The 23,502-nt window shown below is 42.2% G+C and overlaps 1 protein-coding gene across 1 annotated transcript in view; it reads left to right on the top strand.

Annotated features, from left to right (window-relative positions):
• Positions 1 to 23,502, top strand: part of MALRD1 (MAM and LDL receptor class A domain containing 1) — a 274,434-nt gene that overhangs the window by 162,425 nt on the left and 88,507 nt on the right. The window contains exon 29 of the mRNA XM_075828272.1: positions 6,908 to 7,088. Coding sequence (XP_075684387.1) covers positions 6,908 to 7,088 — 181 coding nt within the window. The remainder of the gene's footprint in view (positions 1 to 6,907; positions 7,089 to 23,502) is intronic.

The raw sequence follows: 23,502 nt of genomic DNA, 5'->3' as shown, positions 1-23,502 counted from the left end.
TTCTATTGAGCCCGTACTCCGATACATTGATTTCCGGAAAAAGCCGAACAGAAACGAAGGGGCTGAGCGCTCACACGAGCGCTTTTGACACTTCGTTTTAGCAATTGGTGGGGGTCTCAGTTGTCCAATCTCTGAACCAAGGTTGGTATGGGTGGCAATTGAAAGAGCTCCCAATTGAAGACATACTTTATTATTAAATGAACATGTGCCCCTATATTAGCTTACCTATTATTATTATTATAACTTTATTTTTATTTTTTTATTATAACTTAGTAGTACATGGCAATGTGTGAAACTTTGTAATATATCTTATATAGGATAACGTGAAATTTTCTTCACCTTTCAACAGTCTATAGTTTAATGTTCAGAAATATTCTCACTGTCTTGTATGAAACAGAAAATACTATACAGGGAGGAGGAGGGAGGGGGATGCAGCTGCAGTATCTCTGTCTCAGCATGTGTGTGATACTTATGCTAGGAAAAAGTAGGAGGAGCCTCAGATAGGAAACATCTGATTGGTCAGAACATATTGTCCAGCTCTCAAGCTTCACACCAGGAAAAGCCCACCTACTCAGCAGACAGAATTGTGGCTGCACTACATGTAACACACACCTACAGCTGCCTAAGAAGTGATTTGGTTTTATGTGTAATGATAGGTACTCTTTAAATATTAACCAGACACAGCTATTAAAGTCAAATTCCATATTGCAGCTGTCATTTTTGTAATTTTTTTTAAAAATAAAAAGTAATGGATCAGGAAAATTATTTGTGAACCCAGATCCATAACAGTACATTTGCGATGAAAGGACACTTCAAACCAAAATGCTCTTTTAACTCTTTCTCAGTTTTCAAGCTCCCATGGCAAGAGATCCTAGCAAACAAGATTGTGGTCAGAAAAGTAATAATATTGAACACGCAGCTCCTTCTTTATCTTCAGCTCGGCTGGATGAACATTGCTTTTATCTGAGGAAAAGGATTTAGTTAAGAGCGTAGAGGTAGAAGAAGAAAATGGACAATGTCGCTGGCGCTGCTTTTCATGGGAAAAAATTCTCTCTGGAGAGTGGTAGAATTAAATTAAAAAATTATTGGTATATTGTAGCTGCAACGTGTTTTGGGACCGGGCAATACTGGTACGGCTTCGAAAAGCAATACAACTACACTATACCAATATAACCTGGAATTAATTCTACCACTCTCCAGTGAGAATTATTTCCCATGTGCGCCTTTTTGTCTTCTTTTAGCCCACACATATTATCATTAGTTAAGAGCATGTTATTCCTCTTGACTTTTAACCTTTATCAGTAGTCCTTTAGGCTACGTGACTAATTCTGACCATACATATTAGATGAACGTCGGCCGAATCTGCCAATTTTTCAGGATCAGCAAATATTCGAATGTATAGGTTGGAGCCTCTCAACAGCCCCCAATATATCTGCTATTAGGGGAAAGAAGGCTTGAGCAGGTTGGATTTCAATTTGTTCATTTATTTAGGGTTAAGCTACTATACCAGACATAGCCTGTGGATAAGAGTGGCGCGGCTTCTGGAAGAAAAAGTCAATTTTAGAAAAAAAAAATTCTATTATGTTCTGTTTTTAGATCTAGGGTCAATGCTTAACATCGATCTGTCATCTCTCCTGCCAGGTCAGTCAGTAAATACTTCTATTCCTTATAAAATAAAATTTCTGTACCATCTGTTCTTAGAACTGTGTTCTGTCATTCCTCAGTTATTCTTATGGGAATTGTATTAATAAACTGTCAGCTGGGTTAACATTTGTCAATGGGGTGTGAATCCTACACACTGTCCTATCCTTACTGGCAGTGTCAGACTGTAAAGAGCCACACCCTATTGGCATGAGTAATGGCAACGCCCAGTTGTTAATTTATTCAAACAATTCCCATAGGAGTAACTGAGGAACACAGAGTTCTAAGAAAATATGCTTCAGAATTGTAATTTTTTTGAGTAGGTATTTACTAAAACAGACATATCCGGAGAGAGGACAGGTCCAAATAGACTCTCTAACCAAAAGATCATGATGGAAAGATGTGGTAAAGAAGGAGTTTGCGAAGATCTTTACATTTTAATATTTATTGGGGTTTTTTCTGTTTATACGTCACCAACATGTTCTGCAGCATTGTACACAATATGTACTTCTCAATCCCTACCCCCCGGAACACATAATCTAATCTCTATATCACAGATCTGCACAATTGTACATAACGATCATTTAATTTGTCCGGCGAGCTTTGAACGTATATATTCATTTCTAACTTTGTGGAAAGTCACATTAAATTTCCAGTCTTTAATAACATTGCTGGTTTGCATTTCTGAATTGCATTGAGAGTTTTAACAAGACATTGTGTGAATAATAACAGCCTGCAGCTAATATAGTCTGTATAGAAAAGTTTCACATTAAATTGTCTATAGCATGACCTTCGATCCTTGCGATACCTTCCACATAATAAATGGACCAGAAGACACCATATTAGCCATTTCTGTAACTAACATGGAAGGACAAATTAATTAACATCACTCAAAATCTGCTGGTCTGAGGATTAACGATGCAGCAGATGTAACTGCAGTAATACATTATAGTTTATATATGCAAAAGGAGAATACAGAGGAAATGCAGGGCTGTGGTGAGGTACATAAAACAGAGTATTTGGCACTAGATAGGGGCAATGTGTCTCTATGTCCTCTATCCAGCAGATCAAGAAATACTGAATCCATAGTAAAAGGGAAAAGACTATCGTAATTGAGTCTCAGTGGTCTTCAAAATATATTATTCTAGTTATATATTACTGTATTATTAATGGGGATTTACAGTTTATTAATAGGAAATGTCTCATGTATTTAATTCTAGTTTCTTGTAAGTCTGTAGAAAATACAATGTGTTTGTTGGTAACAATTTATTTTTTATTTTTAAAAACTTCCCTGGTGGCAGCACACACTTTCTTCTTGTATTGTCTCTATAGACAGTGCAGCAGTATGTGTGTGCTTTATGGCATCTGCAATACATGATTGTTAATTGACTGAGAAATGTCATAGATTATTAGGCTGGGTTCACACGACCTATTTTCAGACGTAAACGAGGCGTATTATGCCTCGTTTTACGTCTGAAAATAGGGCTACAATACGTCGGCAAACATCTGCCCATTCATTTGAATGGGTTTGCCGACGTACTGTGCAGACGACCTGTTATTTACGCGTCGTCGTTTGACAGCTGTCAAACGACGACGCGTAAAAATACAGCCTCGTCAAAAGAAGTGCAGGACACTTCTTTGGACGTTTTTGGAGCTGTTTTCTCATAGACTCCAATGAAAACAGCTCCAAAAACGGACGTAAAAAACGCTGCGAAAACGGCACGAAAAACGCAGCGAAAAATGCGAGTTGGTCAAAAAACGTCTGAAAAGCAGGGTCTGTTTTCCCTTGAAAACAGCTCTGGATTTTCAGACGTTTTTGGTCACTACGTGTGCACATACCCTTAGAGTCCAGAAAGGGATGGAGTACAGCCCCTCCTCCAGAGACCAGGGAGTGCCAGCGTCTTATCTGTGTGTATCGTGTTACTATCCTGCCTCCAGTAGCACAGTACAGCTTTCATTAAAACCCCACCCTCTAGTGAAAATGCTATGACTCTGCTCATTCTATCTCAGTCTATACAGAAAAGCTGGCTAATGAGCTGCAGAAAACGGTCATCCTATTGTTTGTGCTCTAGTGGCCAGTGTGAAAACGGAAATATTTCAAGAAAAAAACAAACGAATAAAAAAAATATATGTTTATAATAAAACCTGGTGTAAGTAATATAACATTTTTCTGATCATTCTCTTTAAATAGGGCTTAAAGGGGGTCACGCATCAGGACAACCGTTTTTGATATGTGCTTTTAAGGTATATAGGTGTCAAAGAGGGGCTTCTCCCTTGGGATTGCCCTCTATGACCCACAATGGATAAACCACTGGAAAGAGTAGCTTCCACTTTCGATGACGCTAGCGGTCTCCCAAATATTTGAATGGTCCCCATGAAATGCCACATTTTCCCTGCATTGTAACGTGTGGCTGCTCACAGCGTCCTTCATCTATATAAACTGATAGATTTGCGTTTCAGTGGATGGATCCAAAGCAATGTCGGTCGGTCTGCATTTAGAAAAGGGTTTATCCTGATGTACACTGAAAAGAAACAAAAAACTTTCTAATATTGCAAATTTCAAAGTTTAAAGATCTCTGTTTGCTATCAGTGAATAGGAATATTTTTGTTTACATCCAGAGACTAAAACCCCACACAGACCTGAAACTTCTCACAACTGAGAGTTTGCTACAATTCTATCCAGGCAATCCTCTGTGTTAGGCTTTATTCAGACGAACGGGAAATATGCGCGTGCAACGAGCGTGATTTTCACGCGCGTTGCACAGACTTATATTAGTCTATGGGGCCGTGCAGACATGTGCGTGAGTTTTGCGCTGCGTTGGTCCGTTGCAAAAAACTCACGACATGTCCGTTGATTCAGCGTTTTCAACGCATCACGCACCCATTGAAGTCAATGGGTGCGTGAAAACCACGCATGCCGCACAGAAGCACTTCCGTGCGAACTGCGTGATTCGCGCAACAGCTGTCAAAAGGATGAATGTAAACAGAAAAGCACCACGTGCTTTTCTGTTTACAAACATCCAAACGGAGTGTCTTTGAGAAGAGCGAACCCGGACAACCGAACCGAACTTCACCGGGTTCGGCCGAACTCGTTTTGGCCGAACCCGGCAAAAAAATATCCGGTACGCGACGTCAGGAGATAGTCACTGTCCAGGGTGCTGAAAGAGTTAAACTGTTTCAGCACCCTGGACAGTGACTTCCGATCACAATATACATGAACGTGTTAAAAAAATAAAAGTTCTAACTTACCGATAACTCCCGGCTTCTTCCTCCAGTCTGACCTCCCGGGATGACAATTCAGTCCAAGTGACAGCTGCAGCCAATCACAGGCCAAGCACAGGCTGCAGCAGTCACATTGACAGCCGCGTCATCCAGGGAGGTGGGACCAGATGTCAAGAGAGGCGCGTCACCAAGGGCGCGTCACCAAGGACGCGTCACCAAGGCAACGGCCGGGAAGTTCTCGGTAAGTACGAACCTCTTTTTTTTTTAACAGGTTGCTAGATATGGTGATCGGAATTCACTGTCGAGGGTGCTGAAAGAGTTACTGCCGATCAGTTAACTCTTTCAGCACCCTGGACAGTGACTGACGTCGGCTAGAATCATCTCTATGATGGCGGCTGAGCGAAAATCACGCAGCCGCGCATCATACACGGATGACACACGGAGCTGGCAAGTGATTTTTGCGCTCGCAAAACGCCGCGTTTTTGCGTCCGCAAAAACGCCACGTTCGTGTGAATCCAGCCTTATGAGAATCTTTGACATGAGAAAATATTTAAGGTGCATTTAACTGCATAGGCTTTTATTTACAGTTCACTATCTGAATGGAACTAAATTGAGGTAATGTCTGTAAAATTATCTACATTATTGATAGAGAAAACAAAAAAAAATTATTCTATTTTTTAGCCAATTCTGGCATAATACCTTAAAATTAAATAAATCAATCAATATACAAACAAAAAAAAACACATCTTTCTTCAGTCTTTTCATACACTACATAACAACATATTTTTTTTAAATTCTGTGCTGATTTACTAGTATTTCTTAATATATCTTTATAAGGGTCAGTGCTCTGTTTTTCTGATTCAGAGCTACAAATCCCCTGCATAGACTTCATGTAGATTTAAGAGATAACATTCTGGCTACCCACACCTACCACTAGGGGAGCTTAGGAACTTACTGCATACTGTCTAATTATTAAAGGGGTTTTCCAGGACTTTTACATTGATGGCCTATCTTCAACATAAGATCTGTGGGAGTCCGACTAGCAGCACCCATGCTGATCAGCTGACTGAAGGGGCCGCGATGTTCATCGCCGCGACCTCTTCAGTATGTACCAGCTCATTCCCATTCACTTGAAAGGCACCAAAACTGGAGTCCCAAGCAAGGCCGCTACTGAAGTGTATGGCGCTGTGCCTTTAAACTGAGAAAATGCTGTGGCGATGAACGCCACGGCCCCTGCAGTCAACTACCGGGAGTTGGACCCCCACCGAACTTATATTGATGACCTATCCTAAGAATAGACCATCAATATAAAAGTTCTGGAAAACCCCTATAAATGGGTTGTCCAGGCACGAACAACTGATGACCTGTCCACAGGATAGGTCATCAGTGGTTGATCGATGGGCCCCGACCCCGCACCAATCAGCTGCTCTGGCTGCCTTCGGGCATCAGATGTTATGCAGAGTTCGGAGCCAGAAGCAGATGGCTCCGTACACTGCATAGCGGCCGTGAATCAGAATTGTAGCTCTGCTCCTATTCACTTCAATGGGAGAAGGCTGCAATACCTGTGAGTCGCCGCTAAATGCATGTCGAAGATTCACAGTGAGCAAGTAGAAATTAAGGGAAAGCAGTGCCCTTTCAAAACACCTGATTGGCGGGGGGGGGGGGGGGGGGGGGGGTCCCGGGAGACGGATTCTTATCCATCAGCTATTGATGGCCTATCCTGAGGATAGGCCATACATTTTCAGTGACTGGAAAACCCCTTTAATCAGCACGGAATTGTGACTGTATTTAGATGGTGTTTGAAAAAAAAAATGTGTTAAATGGTGGGTATTCACTTAGTGTATTTTTATGAAATTCATGCATGCAGAATTTTTATTTTACAATTCCCCACATACTCTACATAATTTATGGAGGCTGTGTGCTGACAATCAGCATTTCTGTCCTTCTACATAAGTGTCAGTCATTCGTATAGCATGCTACTGTATCAATAGCTGTCACCTGCTATGACTCATGGCTCTTAACATTTATTTTACTCTCTATTTAGACTGAAAACAACCTCACAAAAGTATGGGGAGAATCCGAAAATCAAGATGGGAAATGGAATAAAGTGGAAATTCGTTTGGGGAAACTGAGACACTTTGAAGTCATATTTGAAGGTCTTCGAACAAGAGACTTTAGTGGTGGAGCGGCTATTGATGACATTGAGTTTTTAAACTGTTCTCCATGTGAGTAGCAACTTATTCATTACCTATAATATTAGCATCTTAGAGATGTGTCCATACCCTAAAAAGTTACTTACCTCCTGCCCAGAGCTTGCACCAAGTGTTCTCCTAAATCCCCAGTTATCTGTATAAAGAAATGCTACCTCTGCTGGTACTATAGTGCAAATAGTCACTATCTCCAAAAACTGTAAATTTGGGTAGGGGATAAGGCGGAACATCAGGAACTATGCCACTCATTCTGAAGTTGGAGAATGTCTAGTGGAAAAACGAAGTCCACATGTGGCCAGTAGTTAACCATGCCAATCGCTAGGTCTCTGCGGTCTAATATGGTACTGAAAAATAAGGGTTCTTTTATATGGCCTGATATGGGCCAATAAAACGAGCGCCGTAGAAGCAATGATTCGTTATGTATGGGGACAAGCGACCTTACTGGACATCAGTGTATGGAATAACCTTGGATAGTTCTTAGACACTAAAAACAGAAGGAGCACATGATAAGCTGTCAACATGATCAAACATTATAGCATTGTATATTGGATACTGTTTCAGAAGTATAAAAAAGCCTATGTTTCACATCACCTTAAAGGAAGCTTATGAGCTTATGCATGCTCTTATACATTAAGCTCAATAATCAAACAATATGCCGCAAGCTCCTAAGCTCCCCCTAGTGGTGGCTGCAGGCAGACAGAATTTTTTCATAATTTTTTTTGTCTATGCAGGGGATTTAGCGCCCTCTATCATAAAAATGGAGCTACAACTGCTATAAAGATATATTAAGACATTAACTGTCACAGAATTTTGTGCGTAAAAATGACTTTATGATAAGAAGGTGGAATTCACTTTAGGCATTTAAGAAGCATAATTTAAAGTTACTCCAGCAAATTTAGTTTTTTTTTACATATAATGCTAACACCTATTAAATCCCTGTTAAAAGCTCTGAGACACCTACCACCCCCCACCTAGCTCCACCCTACTTATTCCTCTATACGGGTGTAGCCAATTTTATCTTGACTCTTATAACTTGCTGCTGCGTGATATCACACAACAAAAGTAATTGAAAAGTCATTGAAAAAGTCAAGTTAAAGTTGCTTGACACTGTGTATTTATTGCGTGAAGAGGCAGGATAAAGATGGCTACAGCTGTATGTCTCCCATGCATATAGTACTGCTGAAGAGAATATTTCTGCCATATCTAAGGGAGCAGGAGTGCAGTGATATAATAGCTGAGTCCATACAATGATTAGTTGCAGAGTTTTAAAACTCCCTAGACTCACACTGATTGTCTATACTATCTGTGTGTGCTGTGTGCAGAATCTCCAGTGTATTTCTGTGAGATGCTGCTCCTCACTGCCTCCTGTGTAAAAACTGTCAAAAATCAGTGTCAAGCAAGAGGCAGAGGAGACAGGCTGAAGCTGCATCACATAGAATACACTGAGATTCTGCAGTGTGAAGACAGAAGTTCTGTGTCACTGATCTATCACATGTTGTCCCTAGATAGGACTCAGAGCTAGTACAGTGTGATGAGACTCCGCCCCCTCTGCAAAGCCAGAGGCATGATGGGAAATGTAGGCTGCATTAGGGGAAAAATAGAGGGGAAGAAGGAACCAAGATGGTAGAAACCCCATACATGCCACATCAACTTAAACATGTATACATAAAACATATACAAAAGCCTTTACAATATTTTTTAATAATAGCCTATGCTGCTCTTTACAGGGCAAAAAAAATTAATTGCTTCTATAATACTAAAAAACCAGGGACATTTGGTAAATATAGGATCATAAGATACAAGATAATAAAGTATTTCTTTAGAGCTCTACCTCTCTTAACCTTACTCTTCTTTATGTCATACATTACATAGTCTAGTACTCATTTAAACCAGAACACTATCTATATGATCATCATTGGTCACGACTCGAGAAGAGGGCTTAAAGGGTTGTTGGGACATCAAAGTAACCAAGATCTAAAGTATTTATTTAGTTGTTTTTTTTAACATTGTGAAACAATTCCACAACCACAGTGTAAAGCTGGAAGGTACCAACTCTGTTATCCAAGAGGAAGACGAAAGTCTCTTCATTAAATAAAACACCTGCAGAGATAAAACACACTGGGCTGGGAGAAACATCAGTAGCATCAAAATACTGGAAATATCCTGCAGTAAAAGAAAGGACAACAAGGGGATTCAGATCCTGTGTACTATATCACACCCCTCGAAGGAATTCCATCTCTTTGAGAAATAACATCCCTTGTAGGAATCTCCTCTTTTTAAGAACGAAACATTATATGTTACGTAATGTTTAATCAGTTCAAAGGCTTATCACTTTATCTCAATGCACGTATGTAGAAATGCATCACATATTAAGAATATTAATAATATCCACCAGAAAGTATGGAAGTTTCTAAATATATACACTATAGATACTGAGGTACCTTATTTTTTTTTTACATTGCATAATTTTATATATAATGCACCTGCTACTGTAAATTACAAAGATTAAACAGTATTAATTGGTTTCTAACTTTTCAACAAACTTCGCATAAATAATAGTTCAAGCGAATATATGAAACTTTGTAATATATTTTATCAGAGAAAATGCCTTTTTCTCTACTTATCAGCCCCCCCTCCTTAGTTTTCACTCTCTCTGAATTTACTGCTTTTTCCGTCTCCTCAAGACAAGACGGACTATGAGCTCACTAAAGGATCAGATTACAACTGTACATAGAAGTCTATGGAGAGGTGAGGAGTACAGCAGGAAAAGGTGAGAGGGAGGCAGAGAGACAGCTGCAGCTTTTAATGAGTGTTATATCTCACCCAAGTGCTGGATTCTCATCTACACTGCTCATTACTGCTTTATAATCTCCTCCATGCTGCTGCAGCTTCTATATATGTAATAGATAGAGATAGAAGAGCAGGATTCTCTGCTTCTATGTGTGCAGTATATAGAAGACATGATATCAGTTAGGCTTTGCCCACTAGCTCAGAGAAAACTGAGAATTAGAGATAGATCCTGCGAAGGGGAAAATTGCTAAATAATGCCACATACAAGTCATATAATGGCATTGCTCATGTACACACATATGACAGCTTATTCTTAAAAGTCACCTGAATAGTTATTGGTGACTTAAAGCGTACATAATTTAAATGACCATGTAAAAGCATGAGACCACAGGCTTAGTATATTTTTACAGGTCACAGAAAACAATTTATAATAGGAGGTATATTATTCCTTATATTATACACTTCAGATACTGATTCCAGTTAACCACTGATTGATTGATTGATTGATTGATTGATTGATTGATTGATTGATATCAAATACCGTTATGCTTTTCAAAAAGGTCTGCAGCCACTGAGGTGTATATAATGATGTTCTGCATCAACTGGGGCAAAATACTGTGTAATACACACTGAAGTTTGCCATTAAAAATAAAAGACAGCGCTAGATGTCAATCATCAGTGTTTGGTAATGCCTATGTAGTGGCGCTTATCCCTATATAATTGTTAGGCTGTGACATCTGGATGTGATGTTTGTACAAATATTATTTACAGATATGTCAATGGAAAATTTTCATTGATGGGTATTCAGTACCGGATTTACATCTCAGTACGTCTGGCGCCTTAGACTCTGGCCATCAAGTTTACGTGGTGCCTTCAGACATGGATGGATTAAAGATGTTGGTCTGCTCTCATAAAATAAAAGACAACATTGGGGTGCACTTCTCACAACATCCACCGTCCTCTGCACCCTTCCTCTTCTCCCTCTGTGGGTGTCCTCCTCTTATTCCCACAGTAGATTACCCAGGACTGCCGGTAGGCACACGTCTACTGAACCCATAGGTAAATCTGGCCCTTATGATAGGCCTAATTTACAAAATCCTTGATAGATATTGGTCACTGTAATATTCGTATGCCATATGGTCCCAAATAATTTTTCTTACAGATGTTCAGGTTGATAATACTATTAATTTTGTATTATTCTTTTAGACATTCTCAGTCAATGTCTTTCTCACAACACAAGTAAAAAGCTTTTTCAAGGTTGTACTATGTAAATGCTTCCACAATAAGACATTAGCCATGTTGCGAGATGATTTGCATTTCGCTGGATACGGCCATAGTTCCGCATATCATATTGTTACTGGAAATGTTTTCAGGCCACGTACTGCTCAGTTAACCTCAAGGTCAGTGCTGTGAAAAAAAAATTCATCCTTAATCTTTTGTCAGTATCTACAGAAGTGCATTAACCCTCAGAATGATTGTGTTTTTCAGTAGTTTATCTTTAGTGCTGCTATGGACATAAGTAATGTACTTAGGTGGGAAGTCTGTGCGAAGTGGAGGTTTTGTTCTTCGATAACAGCAAGTGGAATACTGTTTTTGATTTTTTTCTAGCATAAAATCTGTAAACTTTCCTAGTTAATGTCCTTCTTACATTTTGCAGTATGGTGCAACACAAAGCAGCAACACTACTGCACCCTAAGGCTAGGGCTGCACCACAGCATTTTAACGGCAAATTAAAATTTCAGCAATAAAGCAATGAGACCTCAATCTTTTGCTATGAAAAACAAGGGTACGGAAAACCTTGAGATGGAAATTGAGATTTTCTTAGACTCACGGCCAATTAAAAAGTTGCCCAGTAGCCCTAGCTCATAAACCATATCTCAATACAAAAAAAGGCAACAAAAAGCTGGGTGTGAACCCTGTCTTTTGATGAGATTGAGGGGAGTATACTAGAAAGGGACTCTTTATCTCCCTGACAGAATTTTTTTAAAGTATTTTCCAAACTTTAAAGGGGTTACCAGACTTTTTTTGTACCAAAATTTTCTGACCGCTGGGACGCTGTAACATTACTGTTGATTTGTAAGGCAAGTAATTGTCGGCTCGCTTGCAGTTTTAATTGTATTGGCGCTGAGGTATACGGCTCAGATACCCTCTTTCCTAAATTTCATGCTTCGCCATAACAGTGCCAGGAGAACGCAGCGTGCTTACGCCACTTTCTGATGCTGGGTGCAGCGCTTATTCTATAAAACAGTGATATTCCCAGAGAGACTTGTTCAGTTAGTAGAAGAGGAACCCGGCTAGAGAGCTGCGGTGGAGAGAGAGCTGTGGAGCCGCTGGAGAAGTGAAAGGTATGAGTGGTTGGGCCTGAGTTTGTGGTCCTGGAGCGTGTTGCGTGTGACAGGCAGGAGTCTCCCCGTGGTGTGCAAGAGTCGTGTGAGCAGTGGTGGGTACGGGCAGGAGCCTGCCCACATGTGCAGCGAGAAGTAAGTACAGTGCCGATAGTTGTGGCCTAGTAGGCCTGAAATTGCTGTATCAACCCCTGCATCAGAGCGGAGCACCCTTGGCTCTATCAGCAATAAATGAGAGCCAGCCTTTTGTCGTCTGTCTACCTGAGCTGTGTCTAAGAACTGTGCCTCTCATAATGAGAATTGATGTAAGGTTTGCATGCAGCTTCTCGGCCATTGAAAGTCAGCCCATGAAGCTCCCGTGGGCACAGTTTATTGTGCGGGTGTTAATACCAGCAGAGTGCTGGCGACTTTTATGCACTATGCACCTCAGCACTCAACGACCCCGCTCTGTAACTTTACGTGGTCTCCACTTCATGGCTCAATTGCAGTGATTCCTAAACGCTTCGACTTTGCAATTATATTACTGTATTGACAGTTGATCGTGGAATATCTAGAAGGGAAGAACTGACTTGTTGCAACAGTGGCGTCCTATTACAGGACCATCTTTGAATTCAGTGAGCTCTTCAGAATGACCCATTCTTTTCACAGACTGCATGGTTAGGTGCTTGATTTTAAACACTAGTAGGCAAAGGGACTGAATCAGGTGCGTAGCTAAAGACTCATGAGCCCCGATGCAAAAATTCTTACTGCCCCCCCCCCCGCAAACTTCTCATGGCCGCTGGGTCTCCTGAGTGACCCAACAATGCAGTACTAGCAGCCGCGGCGTCACTAAGGCTGGGTTCACACACCCTATTTACGGACGTAATTCGGGCGTTTTAGCATTGAATTACGTCCGAAAATGCGGCTCAAAAGCATTGGCAAACATCTGCCCATTCATTTGAATGGGTCTTACGATGTTCTGTGCCGACGGTCATTTTTTTTTAGGCGGCGAGTAAAAAAGACGCCCGCGTCAAAGAAGTGCCTGTCACTTCTTCAGACGTAAATGGAGCCGTTTTCCATGGACTCCATAGAAAAACAGCTCCAATTACGTCCGTAATGGACGCAGCGAAAGACGCCAGCACATGCCTTTACGGCTGAAATTACGGTGCTGTTTTCTCCTGAAAACAGCACCGTAATTTCAGCCGTAACAGACGCTGCCGTGTGAACATACCCTGAGGGCTTAAAATGTCAGGGAAATAGCCCCAATACATATGTGTCCGCCCAAAAAAAAGTGTGTATAGGAGACAGCATAGCATATCTATAGCACTACGACCCTATAAACTATGGATAGGATTAGATACAGTGGCTCAGCAGACAGTATCACACATGATCGGATTAGATATAGGGCCCAGCAGACAATATCACACATGATTGGATTAGATACAGGGCCCAGCTCGCTGACATTGCGTCTCCAGCGCTGGACCCAGGATAGGTAAGAATAATAATTTTGCTTCTTTGTGTTACTGATTATTTTTGTGTGTGTGTGTTTTTTTTACAGGTTCGGTTGTTGGACTTCGGATTCGAGGACTTCAATGACGGCGTTTTTTTTATTCTCAATTAAATGGTTAATGAGGGTTGTGTTTTTTTATTTCAATAAAATATTTTTTCTATGTGCTTGTATCTTTTTAAACTTTATTATCACCGCCTTAGTAATGGCCGCTGGCTGATTGACAACCTCCATTACTAAGGCGGGGCTTAATGTTAGCCGGTGCAGAGGCTACACTAACCCCCATTATTACCCCGGTACCCACCTCCACCAGGAGTACTGGGAAGAGCCGGGTACGAACCAGTACCCGACCATCTGTAGTGGCGGGCAGGCACCGGGGTGGCCGCAGGCTGGTAGTATTAGGCTGGGGAAGGCCAAAAACAGTGCCCCTTCCCACCCTTGTAATGCTGCCTGCTGCTGCTGTGTTGTATCTGGCTGGTTATGAAAATTGGGGGGGACCCCACATCGTTCTTTCCAATTATTATTATTTTTTTTTTTTAAATGACGTGGGGTCCCCCCCATTTTTCATAACCAGCCAGATACAATAAAGCAGCAGCAGCCTAGCATCACCAGGGTGGGAAGGGCCACTGTATCTGGCCTTTCCCCTCCTGATAATACCAGCCTGCGGCCACCCCAATGGCCGACCATCACTACAGATGGTCGAGTACTGGATCGTACCCGGCTCTTCCCAGCACCCCTGGTGGGGGTGGGTACCGGGGTAATAAAGGGGGTTAGTGTTAGGCTCTGCACCGGCTAACACTAAGCCCCGCCTTAGCAATGGATGCTGTCAATCAGCCGGCGGCCATTACTAAGGCGGTAGTAATATAGTTTAAAAAAAAACACAAAAAAAATATTTTATTGAAATAAAAAAAAAAACACACAGCCCTCATTAACCATTTTATTGATAATAAAAAAAAGCCGTCATCGAAGTAGTCCTGGAATCCGCCGTAGTCCAACGACCGATCCTGTAAGAAAACACACAAAAAATGATTAGTAACACGTGTGTTAGGCTTAGATACAGGGTCCATGTGTGATACTGTCTGTGGGACCCTGTATCTAAGCCTAGCACAACGTAGGCTTAGATACAGGGTCCAGCAGACAGTAATCTTATACAGTATAAGATTACTGTGTACTGGGGCCCTGTATCTAAACCTACAGTGTGGTAGGCTTATATACAGGGCCCATCAGACAGGATCACGCATGGGCCATATATCTAAGCCTACCATGTGATTGGCTTAGATACAGGGCCCAGCAGACAGGATCACACATGGACCATGTATCTAAGCCTACAATGTGATTGGCTTAGATACAGGGCCCAGCAGACAGGATCACGCATGGGCCATGTATCTAAGCCTACCATGTGATTGGCTTAGATACAGGGCCCAGCAGACAGCATCACACAATCTGTGATCCTGTCTCATGGGCCCCCTAAGCCTGCTACATCGTAGGCTTAGGGGTTGTACAGTCCCTAAACATTGATGGCCTATGCTCAGGATAGGCCATCAATAGCTGATGTGTCTCTCGGGACCCGCAAATCAGCTGTTTTGAAGGGGCCGCAGCACTCGTACGAGAGCTGCTTCCCCTTAATTTCACTACTCGCCCACACTGTGAATCGCCGACACGGATTCACAGTGTGACCGGAATGAAGTGACAGGAATGAAGGGGAGCAGCTCTCGTACGAGTGCTGCGGCCCCTTCAAAACAGCTGATTGGCGGGTCCCGGGAGTCGGACCCCGCCAGTCAGGGCTAACCTTACCTTCCTCTTCGGCCGCGGCGGGAGTTCTGTTGTCTCGATGCTGTGCGCAGCGCATAGCGCTATGACGTCATGCGCTGCGCACAGCGCTTGACGTCAGGACCTCCGCTGCGATCCGGAACCTGGAAGGTAAGTAAAGTATGTTACTATAGTAACAGGGGCCCGCGGCCCGAGTTACTATAGTAACTTTTTATTGATGTGGTGCGGGGGGCCGTGGGCCCCCTGGCTTCGGGGCCCGGTCGCAATTGCGACCGCTGTGACCCCTATAGCTACGCCAGTGGACTGAATGAAACACCTGAATTCAATGATTAAGTGGTGTGTCCCAATACTTTTGTCCATATAGTGTATATATTGTCTGGGAGTCAGTTTTGTAGGTTAAGGCCTCATGCACATCGCCGCGGGCTACAGCTCACATTTTTGGGCCGTTCTCCCATACAAAGTATGGGAGCACGGCCCATGAAATCCGAAAAGTAGGACATGCTTCATAATTCCTGGCACAGTTCTATCCATAGCGATACGGAAAGGTGTCTTCGGCCAATAGAACTGAATTACGGTCAATTACGGAGATTTTTTACGGTCGTGTGCATAGGGCCTAAGAAGTAAATATGTTACCCCATATAATTCTGCACAGAGAAATACAATATTTTGGTCTGATCATAAAGGGTGTAAATCATGTGGCTTGAAGTTTTACTTTATGCTAAACTTTATCTTTGTTCCATTTATGTCAATACTGTTTGCTTCTGGAACAGATACCAGACCTCGATGTTTAATATTCTGTACACTGGATGTACATCAAACTGGATTTGGAAAATACAAGGCTCAGATTTCTAAGTGCTTTGCAATTCAGACGATCTGATGATGTTCAGCCGGACTACTTGACAGTACATCGGAAGCGCAGAATGCAAAAATGTTCCTGATTGATCAATAAAGCCAAACAACATGTTTTTATTTGTGTCTGTAGTGCATTTAACTTGACACTGTGCACACACCCCATCGTCTGGTATCTAGCACTATCCATCATTTTCATCTCAACTTGTCTTGACATGACCTTGTTCTGACAAGACGTTAGCATAGTGGACTGGCAAATAGGACACTTCTTTAGTCGAGACTAAGACATATATATTACTTGGTGCTGATAACCATCCTGTATTTTTATCCGGTGACTTCTTTTTTGTTCTCAGAATAAAAGGGAACAACCTTATGGGGATAATAATGGTGCCTCAGTAAAAGAAATTAGATTCAGTTACTTTATCAAGATATTTAGTTTGATAATGAACAATTATGACCTAAATTATGCTTGGAGAACTGAATTATCCAGAGGCTGATGTAACAGTGAAGTAAGGACTTCTATAGAGGGGAGAGTCCTTGCGCTTGTTCCCGCTACCACACTCCCAATCCTTTGAAAAGAAGACTTAGCACTTGTATCTCCAAACCCCATCCCAAACAAGAGCAGGGTCAGACTGGCACTTTTACATTGGCCAATGATCGAGCAAAAGAGCGTTTATATGAATGCTCATTTACACAGGGCAATGATCGGCCGATGAATGAGCAATCGGCTGATAGGATCTTTAATTCACCCAATAAAATGTTCGCTAGTTGGCAACACATCTCCCTGTGTAAACACGGGATGTGCTGCCCACATGATACAAATGCATGGGGACAAACAATCGTTTTTTTAATTGTTTAGACCCCTACATTAACAATCGTTGCTCCTAATGAATGGAGCTAATGAGCGCTGATCTACACTACCGTTCAAAAGTTTGGGGTCAACTAGACAATTTTGTGTTTTCCATGAAAACTCACACTTATATTTATCAAATGAGTTGCAAAATGACTAGAAAATATAGTCAAGACATTGACAAGGTTAGAAATAATGAATTTTATTTCAAATAATAATTTTCTCCTTCAAACTTTGCTTTCGTCAAAGAATGCTCCATTTGCAGCAATTACAGCATTGCAGACCTTTGGCATTCTAGTTGTTAATTTGCTGAGGTAATCGGGAGAAATTTCACCCCATGCTTCCAGAAGGCCTTCCCACAAGTTGGATTGGCTTGATGGGCACTTCTTGCGTACCATACGGTCAAGCTGCTCCAACAACAGCTCTATGGGGTTGAGATCTGGTGACTGCGCTGGCCACTCCATTACAGATAGAATACTAGCTGCCTGCTTCTTCCCTAACTAGTTCTTGCATAATTTGGAGGTGTGCTTTGGGTCATTGTCCTGTTGTAGGATGAAATTGGCTCCAATCAAGCGCTGTCCACAGGGTATGGCATGGCGTTGCAAAATGGAGTGATAGCCTTTCTTATTTAAAATCCCTTTTACCTTGTACAAATCTCCCACTTTACCAGCACCAAAGCAACCCCAGACCATCACATTACCTCCATCATGCTTGACAGTTGGCGTCAGGCACTCTTCCAGCATCTTTTCAGTTGTTCTGCATCTCACAAATGTTCTTCTGTGTGATCCAAACACCTCAAACTTCGATTCGTCTGTCCATAACACTTTTTTCCAATCTTCCTCTGTCCAATGTCTGTGTGCTTTTGCCCATATTAATCTTTTCTTTTTATTAGCCAGTCTCAGATATGGCTTTTTCTTTGCCACTCTGCCCTGAAAGCCAGCATCCCGGAGTCGCCTCTTTACTGTAGACGTTGACACTAGCGTTTTGCGGATACTATTTAATGAAGCTACCAGTTGAGGACCTGTGAGGCGTCTATTTCTCAAACTAGAGACTCTAATGTACTTGTCTTGTTGCTCAGTTGTGCAGCGGGGCCTCCCACTTCTTTTTCTACTCTGGTTAGAGCCTGTGTGTGCTGTCCTCTGAAGGGAGTAGTACACACCGTTGTAGGAAATCTTCAGTTTCTTGGCAATTTCTCACATGGAATAGCCTTAATTTCTAATAACAAGAAAAGACTGTCGAGTTTCACATGAAAGCTCTCTTTTTCTAGCCATTTTGAGAGTTTAATCGAACCCACAAATGTAATGCTCCAGATTCTCAACTAGCTCAAAGTAAGGTCAGTTTTATAGCTCCTCTAAACAGCAAAACTGTTTACACTGGTGCTAACAAAATTGTACAAGGGTTTTCAAGTGTTTTCTCATCATCCATTAGCCTTCTAACACAGTTAGCAAACACAATGTACCATTAGAACACTGGAGTGATGGTTGCTGGAAATGGGCCTCTATACACCTATGTAGATATTGCATTAAAAACCAGACGTTTGCGGCTAGAATTGTCATTTACCACATTAACAATGTATAGAGTGTGATTCTGATTAATTTAATGTTATCTTAATTGAAAAAAACGGTGCTTTTCTTGCAAAAATAAAGAAATTTTTAAGTGACCCTAAACTTTTGAACGGTAGTGTACGTGCTGTATCTTCGATCCGCACTGGATTTTCCAGCCAGTATCGGTCCGTGTGAAAGCACTTAAAGAATCCTCTGGCAGGCTCTGACACAATAACCGAATAGACCTTCGTGATGATATGATCTTATGTGGGCAAGGATAACAACAAAGATTACAATCAAATTAAAAGTGTTATACACCTATATACAGTATATCCTGAGCATTATTTAAAAAACAAAACACAAATACTTTCACAAATAAGATCGAAAAAAAATTCTCAGCTCAAAAAAATCATATACTATGCAGACCATATAGTCAAAAAAATTACAGTCTTTATTAATCCATAAATTTAGACAGACTGCCCCCTACAAATATATGCAAAAAGTTAAAAAACATAATTAAAAACAACCTCAGGTGAAGACCACCACAGCCCCTGTCACATAAATACTAGGTCACGGTATATATAATATAGTGTCTCATCCGTCTAGGTTCAATGTCTAGAACATGGTCCTAGGTGTAAGGAGATCAAAAAGTGTATATAATCAATGCAGGGATATTTCGATTACCTATGGCTGGCATGATGGTAGTTGGAAAGTCCACCTAAGGAAACAACTCATCGCGCGTTTCACAACCTTTAGCAGGAGATGAGAATTCTAGTCTCACACAGGGATTAAATACTGAAACAAGTGGTGTCCAGTGGCGCATGACGCAACAAGGACCTGCCCAGTGCCGACCCCCCCGCGTCATTACCGTCAATCTGTGTGAGTAGTTTTTGCCCATTCACAGATTTCTGCCAGTACATTGACAATTGACAACTTTCGGTGCAACGCGGGAGATGTCACATGACGCACATGCGCACTCCACCGCCCATATAAATAAGTTAAGGAAGGATATATACTCCTTCTAAAGATTCATCTAAAGGAAAATAATATCTAATCAGTGTTGTTATGAAAGTACAGAAGCTTTGCTTGGGTTCACGATGCTATACAGTAGGCACTCTAGGTGCCAACTGCTTTAACCATTCAAGAACATCAATTTGATGCCCTTATTTAAAGCACCCGCTGCCTTATGACTGTGGCCCCCTGGATAATTCTAAAATACATTGAGACTGTTAAATTGGGGTAAGGCCTCATGCACACCACCGTAGCTGTCACGGACACTGGGTTTTTGGACCCACTAGGCCGCTCCGCCGTAGCGGGGAGGCAGCTGACCAGGTCACAGTCTATGCGAAAGTAAAATGGCAGACAGTAATGCTTGGGTACCTGAAATAGTCCGGGCGGTAGCTGTGGCTTCAGCACGGATGGAGGCAGGTGCGGCAAGTGGCGCCAGACGTGGCGGGTAGTATCCGATGAGCGTTTGGCACTTGACGTGGCAGATGGCACTTGGCGTGGCAGAAGACACTTGATGTGGCAGATGGCACTTGACGTGGCAGATGGCACTTGACGTGGCAGAAGACACTTGACGTGGCAGAAGACACTTGATGTGGCAGATGGAACTTGGCGTGGCAGAAGACACTTGATGTGGCAGATGGCACTTGACGTGGCAGATGGCACTTGACGTGGCAGAAGACACTTGACGTGGCAGATGGCACTTGACGTGGCAGAAGACACTTGATGTGGCAGATGACACTTGAACACGGGTAGGCACAGGAACAATACGGAATACAGGAACGGTAACAGGGCACGGGTAACAGCTGGAACGGGAGACACTAAGGGACCATTTGCGAGACAGACTGGGAAAGACTAACAACGCTCAGGCAAGGATTAGAAGGCCAGGGGCCTTCTAATAGACCAGGAAATCGTGGCAGTTGATGAGGATGACGATTTCCTAATTGCGCGCGCTGGCCCTTTAAGGCCGGGCGCGAGCGTGCGCGCGCACCCTACGGGACCCAGCCGGACGGAGCGGAAGTGATCCATGGCTGCGGGCGTCGGGAGGTGAGTAAACCCGACGGCCCGCGGCCATGGGCGCTACAGTAGCTATGTGCACGGCCATGATTTTCGGGTCAGACGGCCGTGGAGTGTCATCCGCGGGCCGCCCGCAAATCGTGGGCCGTGCATATGGCCACGTGCAATAATTTCTATGAGCAAAACATGGCCGTAATAAGACATGCCCGTTCTTTCTGCGGTCCAGGCTCCTGGGCAATGCATGGAAACCATGGTCGTGTGTATGGGCCCATTGAAATGAATGGGGTCGCAATTCACCCGCAGAATATGTTTGTGTGCATGGGGCCTTAGACTTGGAAAAAAAGGTAATATAATATCATTACTTTTACTTCAGCTCACGTACAATGGTAGTTGAATGGCAGCAAAGGTTATTCATTTATAAAAAGGTTATATATTTATGGAAATGTGCAGAACATCACATTAGGGAAATGGAGCAGAAAGGTCAATATATAGCAGGATTAAATACATTACAATGTCAATTGTCAAGTTACCCTACACAACACAAGATGAAGAATAGTAAGACAATAAGAGTCAGGCTGGCAAAATTGAATTGTGGAGAGAACGGGACACCAAAGTGCCAGTGCCAGACACCAGGCTTGCATCCCAACGATTGCAGTCAATGCCCTCTATCTTTCCATCTGAACCTACTAAATTCGATGGTGTTTTAGAGCGGGCAGAGAACTTTAAAAACAAGGCAATGCTGCAAACCTATTTGTAAGCTGCAATCTTTCCTTATAGTTGCTTCCTCATAAAAACTATAGCCAAAATATGATTATAATTTGAAAAAAAAAAAAAAGCTCATCTGCTTTATTGGCTTGACTACATGTAGGGGTGTAACTAGTAATTATGGCACCCAATAGCGACATTTTGAATGCGTCTCCTTTCTGTTATAACGGAACAACACATACACACAAGTGCACATATATACATAAGAAACATTATTATTTTTTACCTTTTCGGGCCAGTCCATGGCCCCTTCGTTCTTCCAGGTAATAATCCGCACTGGTGTATAATGACAAGTCTAGTGGTAATAATTAAATCTTTGGGGGCACTGATCTAATAAGATAGAGACATGCAGAGAAGAACACCATTAGAAATGATCTGACAGAAGTAGCTTCAGGGAGCAGATAAAGCACAAGGCAGTGAGAGACCAGATAACAATTCATCACGATGAAGTGCAACAAATGAAAATGCTCAATGTGAGAATGAACGGTGATACTGAGCGATACTGATGCATGGATTCTAGGTATGGTGCAGGTTTATGTAGTGGAAGTATCATTACGAGGCTTGTGAAATGGAAAATATTAATGAATTCAGCACCCTGCTATTTTGATATATTGTGTTTGATATAATAAAAAACTGAAATATTTAGAATATTTGTATAGATAAAATTGTACGTGTCGGCATAAAAGTATGTCTGTTTTCTTTTTATTGGGGTTGTCTGATTGGGGACTAGGGTATATGGATATCATGGGGGTGATCCAGAGTGGAGAATATCTAGAAGGGCAGCTCCTGTTATGAAGGACTCTATGCGGGATGGACAAATCACCCATGGAGCCAGTTCAGCTGCACAGGGTACCAGAGGCGAAAGGGTCTGTCCCAATTACTTTATTGTACAGAGTGGTATATTTCAGCGTGGGCCTGTGGAGTGTACTGGATTTTACTAAACAGCACCATAATTCATTTGAGGAGAGGTTGTCCAGAAGAGATATATATATTTTATCACTATACGGGATTCTAAATACACTTGTTTAGTATACTTCCAATTGATTATAGGGCATTCTACCTACAATAACTTTTACAAAGAGCTGCAGAATAGGAGATAAAGGGTGGTTGGAGCATCATTGTTGTGCCCGCGGTTGCTCACCGCTGGCCCGTCCTACTTACCGGCAGCCGTGACCACAGGATACTTTCTTCATGACGGCATCTCCCTCCCCAGATACGCTGGCACACATGGCTGCAGCTTCCCTCTGTGCCCTGTAGGGTGCAAGCGTGCTCACTCCTGGCCTTAAATGGCTAGCGTGCGGACCTGTGCAAAGTTCCCCAGCCAATCCCTTTACACCCTGGACTTTAAAAAGGGCTCTTCCCTTCCTCTCCTTGCCTGAGCGTTATTGTGTCTGCCCATGTTAGTCTTTGCAAATGGTCAACTTAGTTGTATCCTGTATCTAGTGTTCCCATTTCCTGTATCCTATATCGAATAATTGTATTCGCTCCAGTGCATTATCTAGTATCGGGTTGAGAGTGTCATCTGTGCCAAGTATCATCTGTGCCAAGTGTCTGCTACGCTATATGTCTACTACGCCTAGTGTCTGCCACGCTGAGTGTTTGCCAAATCATCTAGCCAGGTACTTATTCCTAGAGACTGTTATTGACTTTTGTTTGGCCAGCTGGTACTCCGCTACGGCGGAGCGGCCTAGTGGGTCCACATACCCCATAGCCTTAACAATCATCAAGCCTCAGTTCCTTTATCTCTGCCTTCATCTCTTTGACCGTGATAAGAAGACTTCAGTAATATGAGACAAACTAGTTGCTGCCTCACAAACCCATCTGCAATTATACAGCAAACCAAATTTTGTATTGACAACATATTCAGAAGAATGTTCTAAAAGTCCAGTTCAAGGATCTCTTGTTTCCTCAAACAACAATGACATTTTTTTATAGTGCAGAATAAGATGAAAATAAAATCAATTTATGTCCTCCAAAAGATAACACAGTAAAACCCCAGTGTTGGGAT

Source organism: Rhinoderma darwinii, chromosome 5, assembly GCF_050947455.1.
Source record: "Rhinoderma darwinii isolate aRhiDar2 chromosome 5, aRhiDar2.hap1, whole genome shotgun sequence".
NCBI lineage: Eukaryota > Metazoa > Chordata > Amphibia > Anura > Rhinodermatidae > Rhinoderma > Rhinoderma darwinii.
Note: the sequence above shows the minus strand (reverse complement) of the source record. Positions and strands in the feature narration are given on the sequence as shown.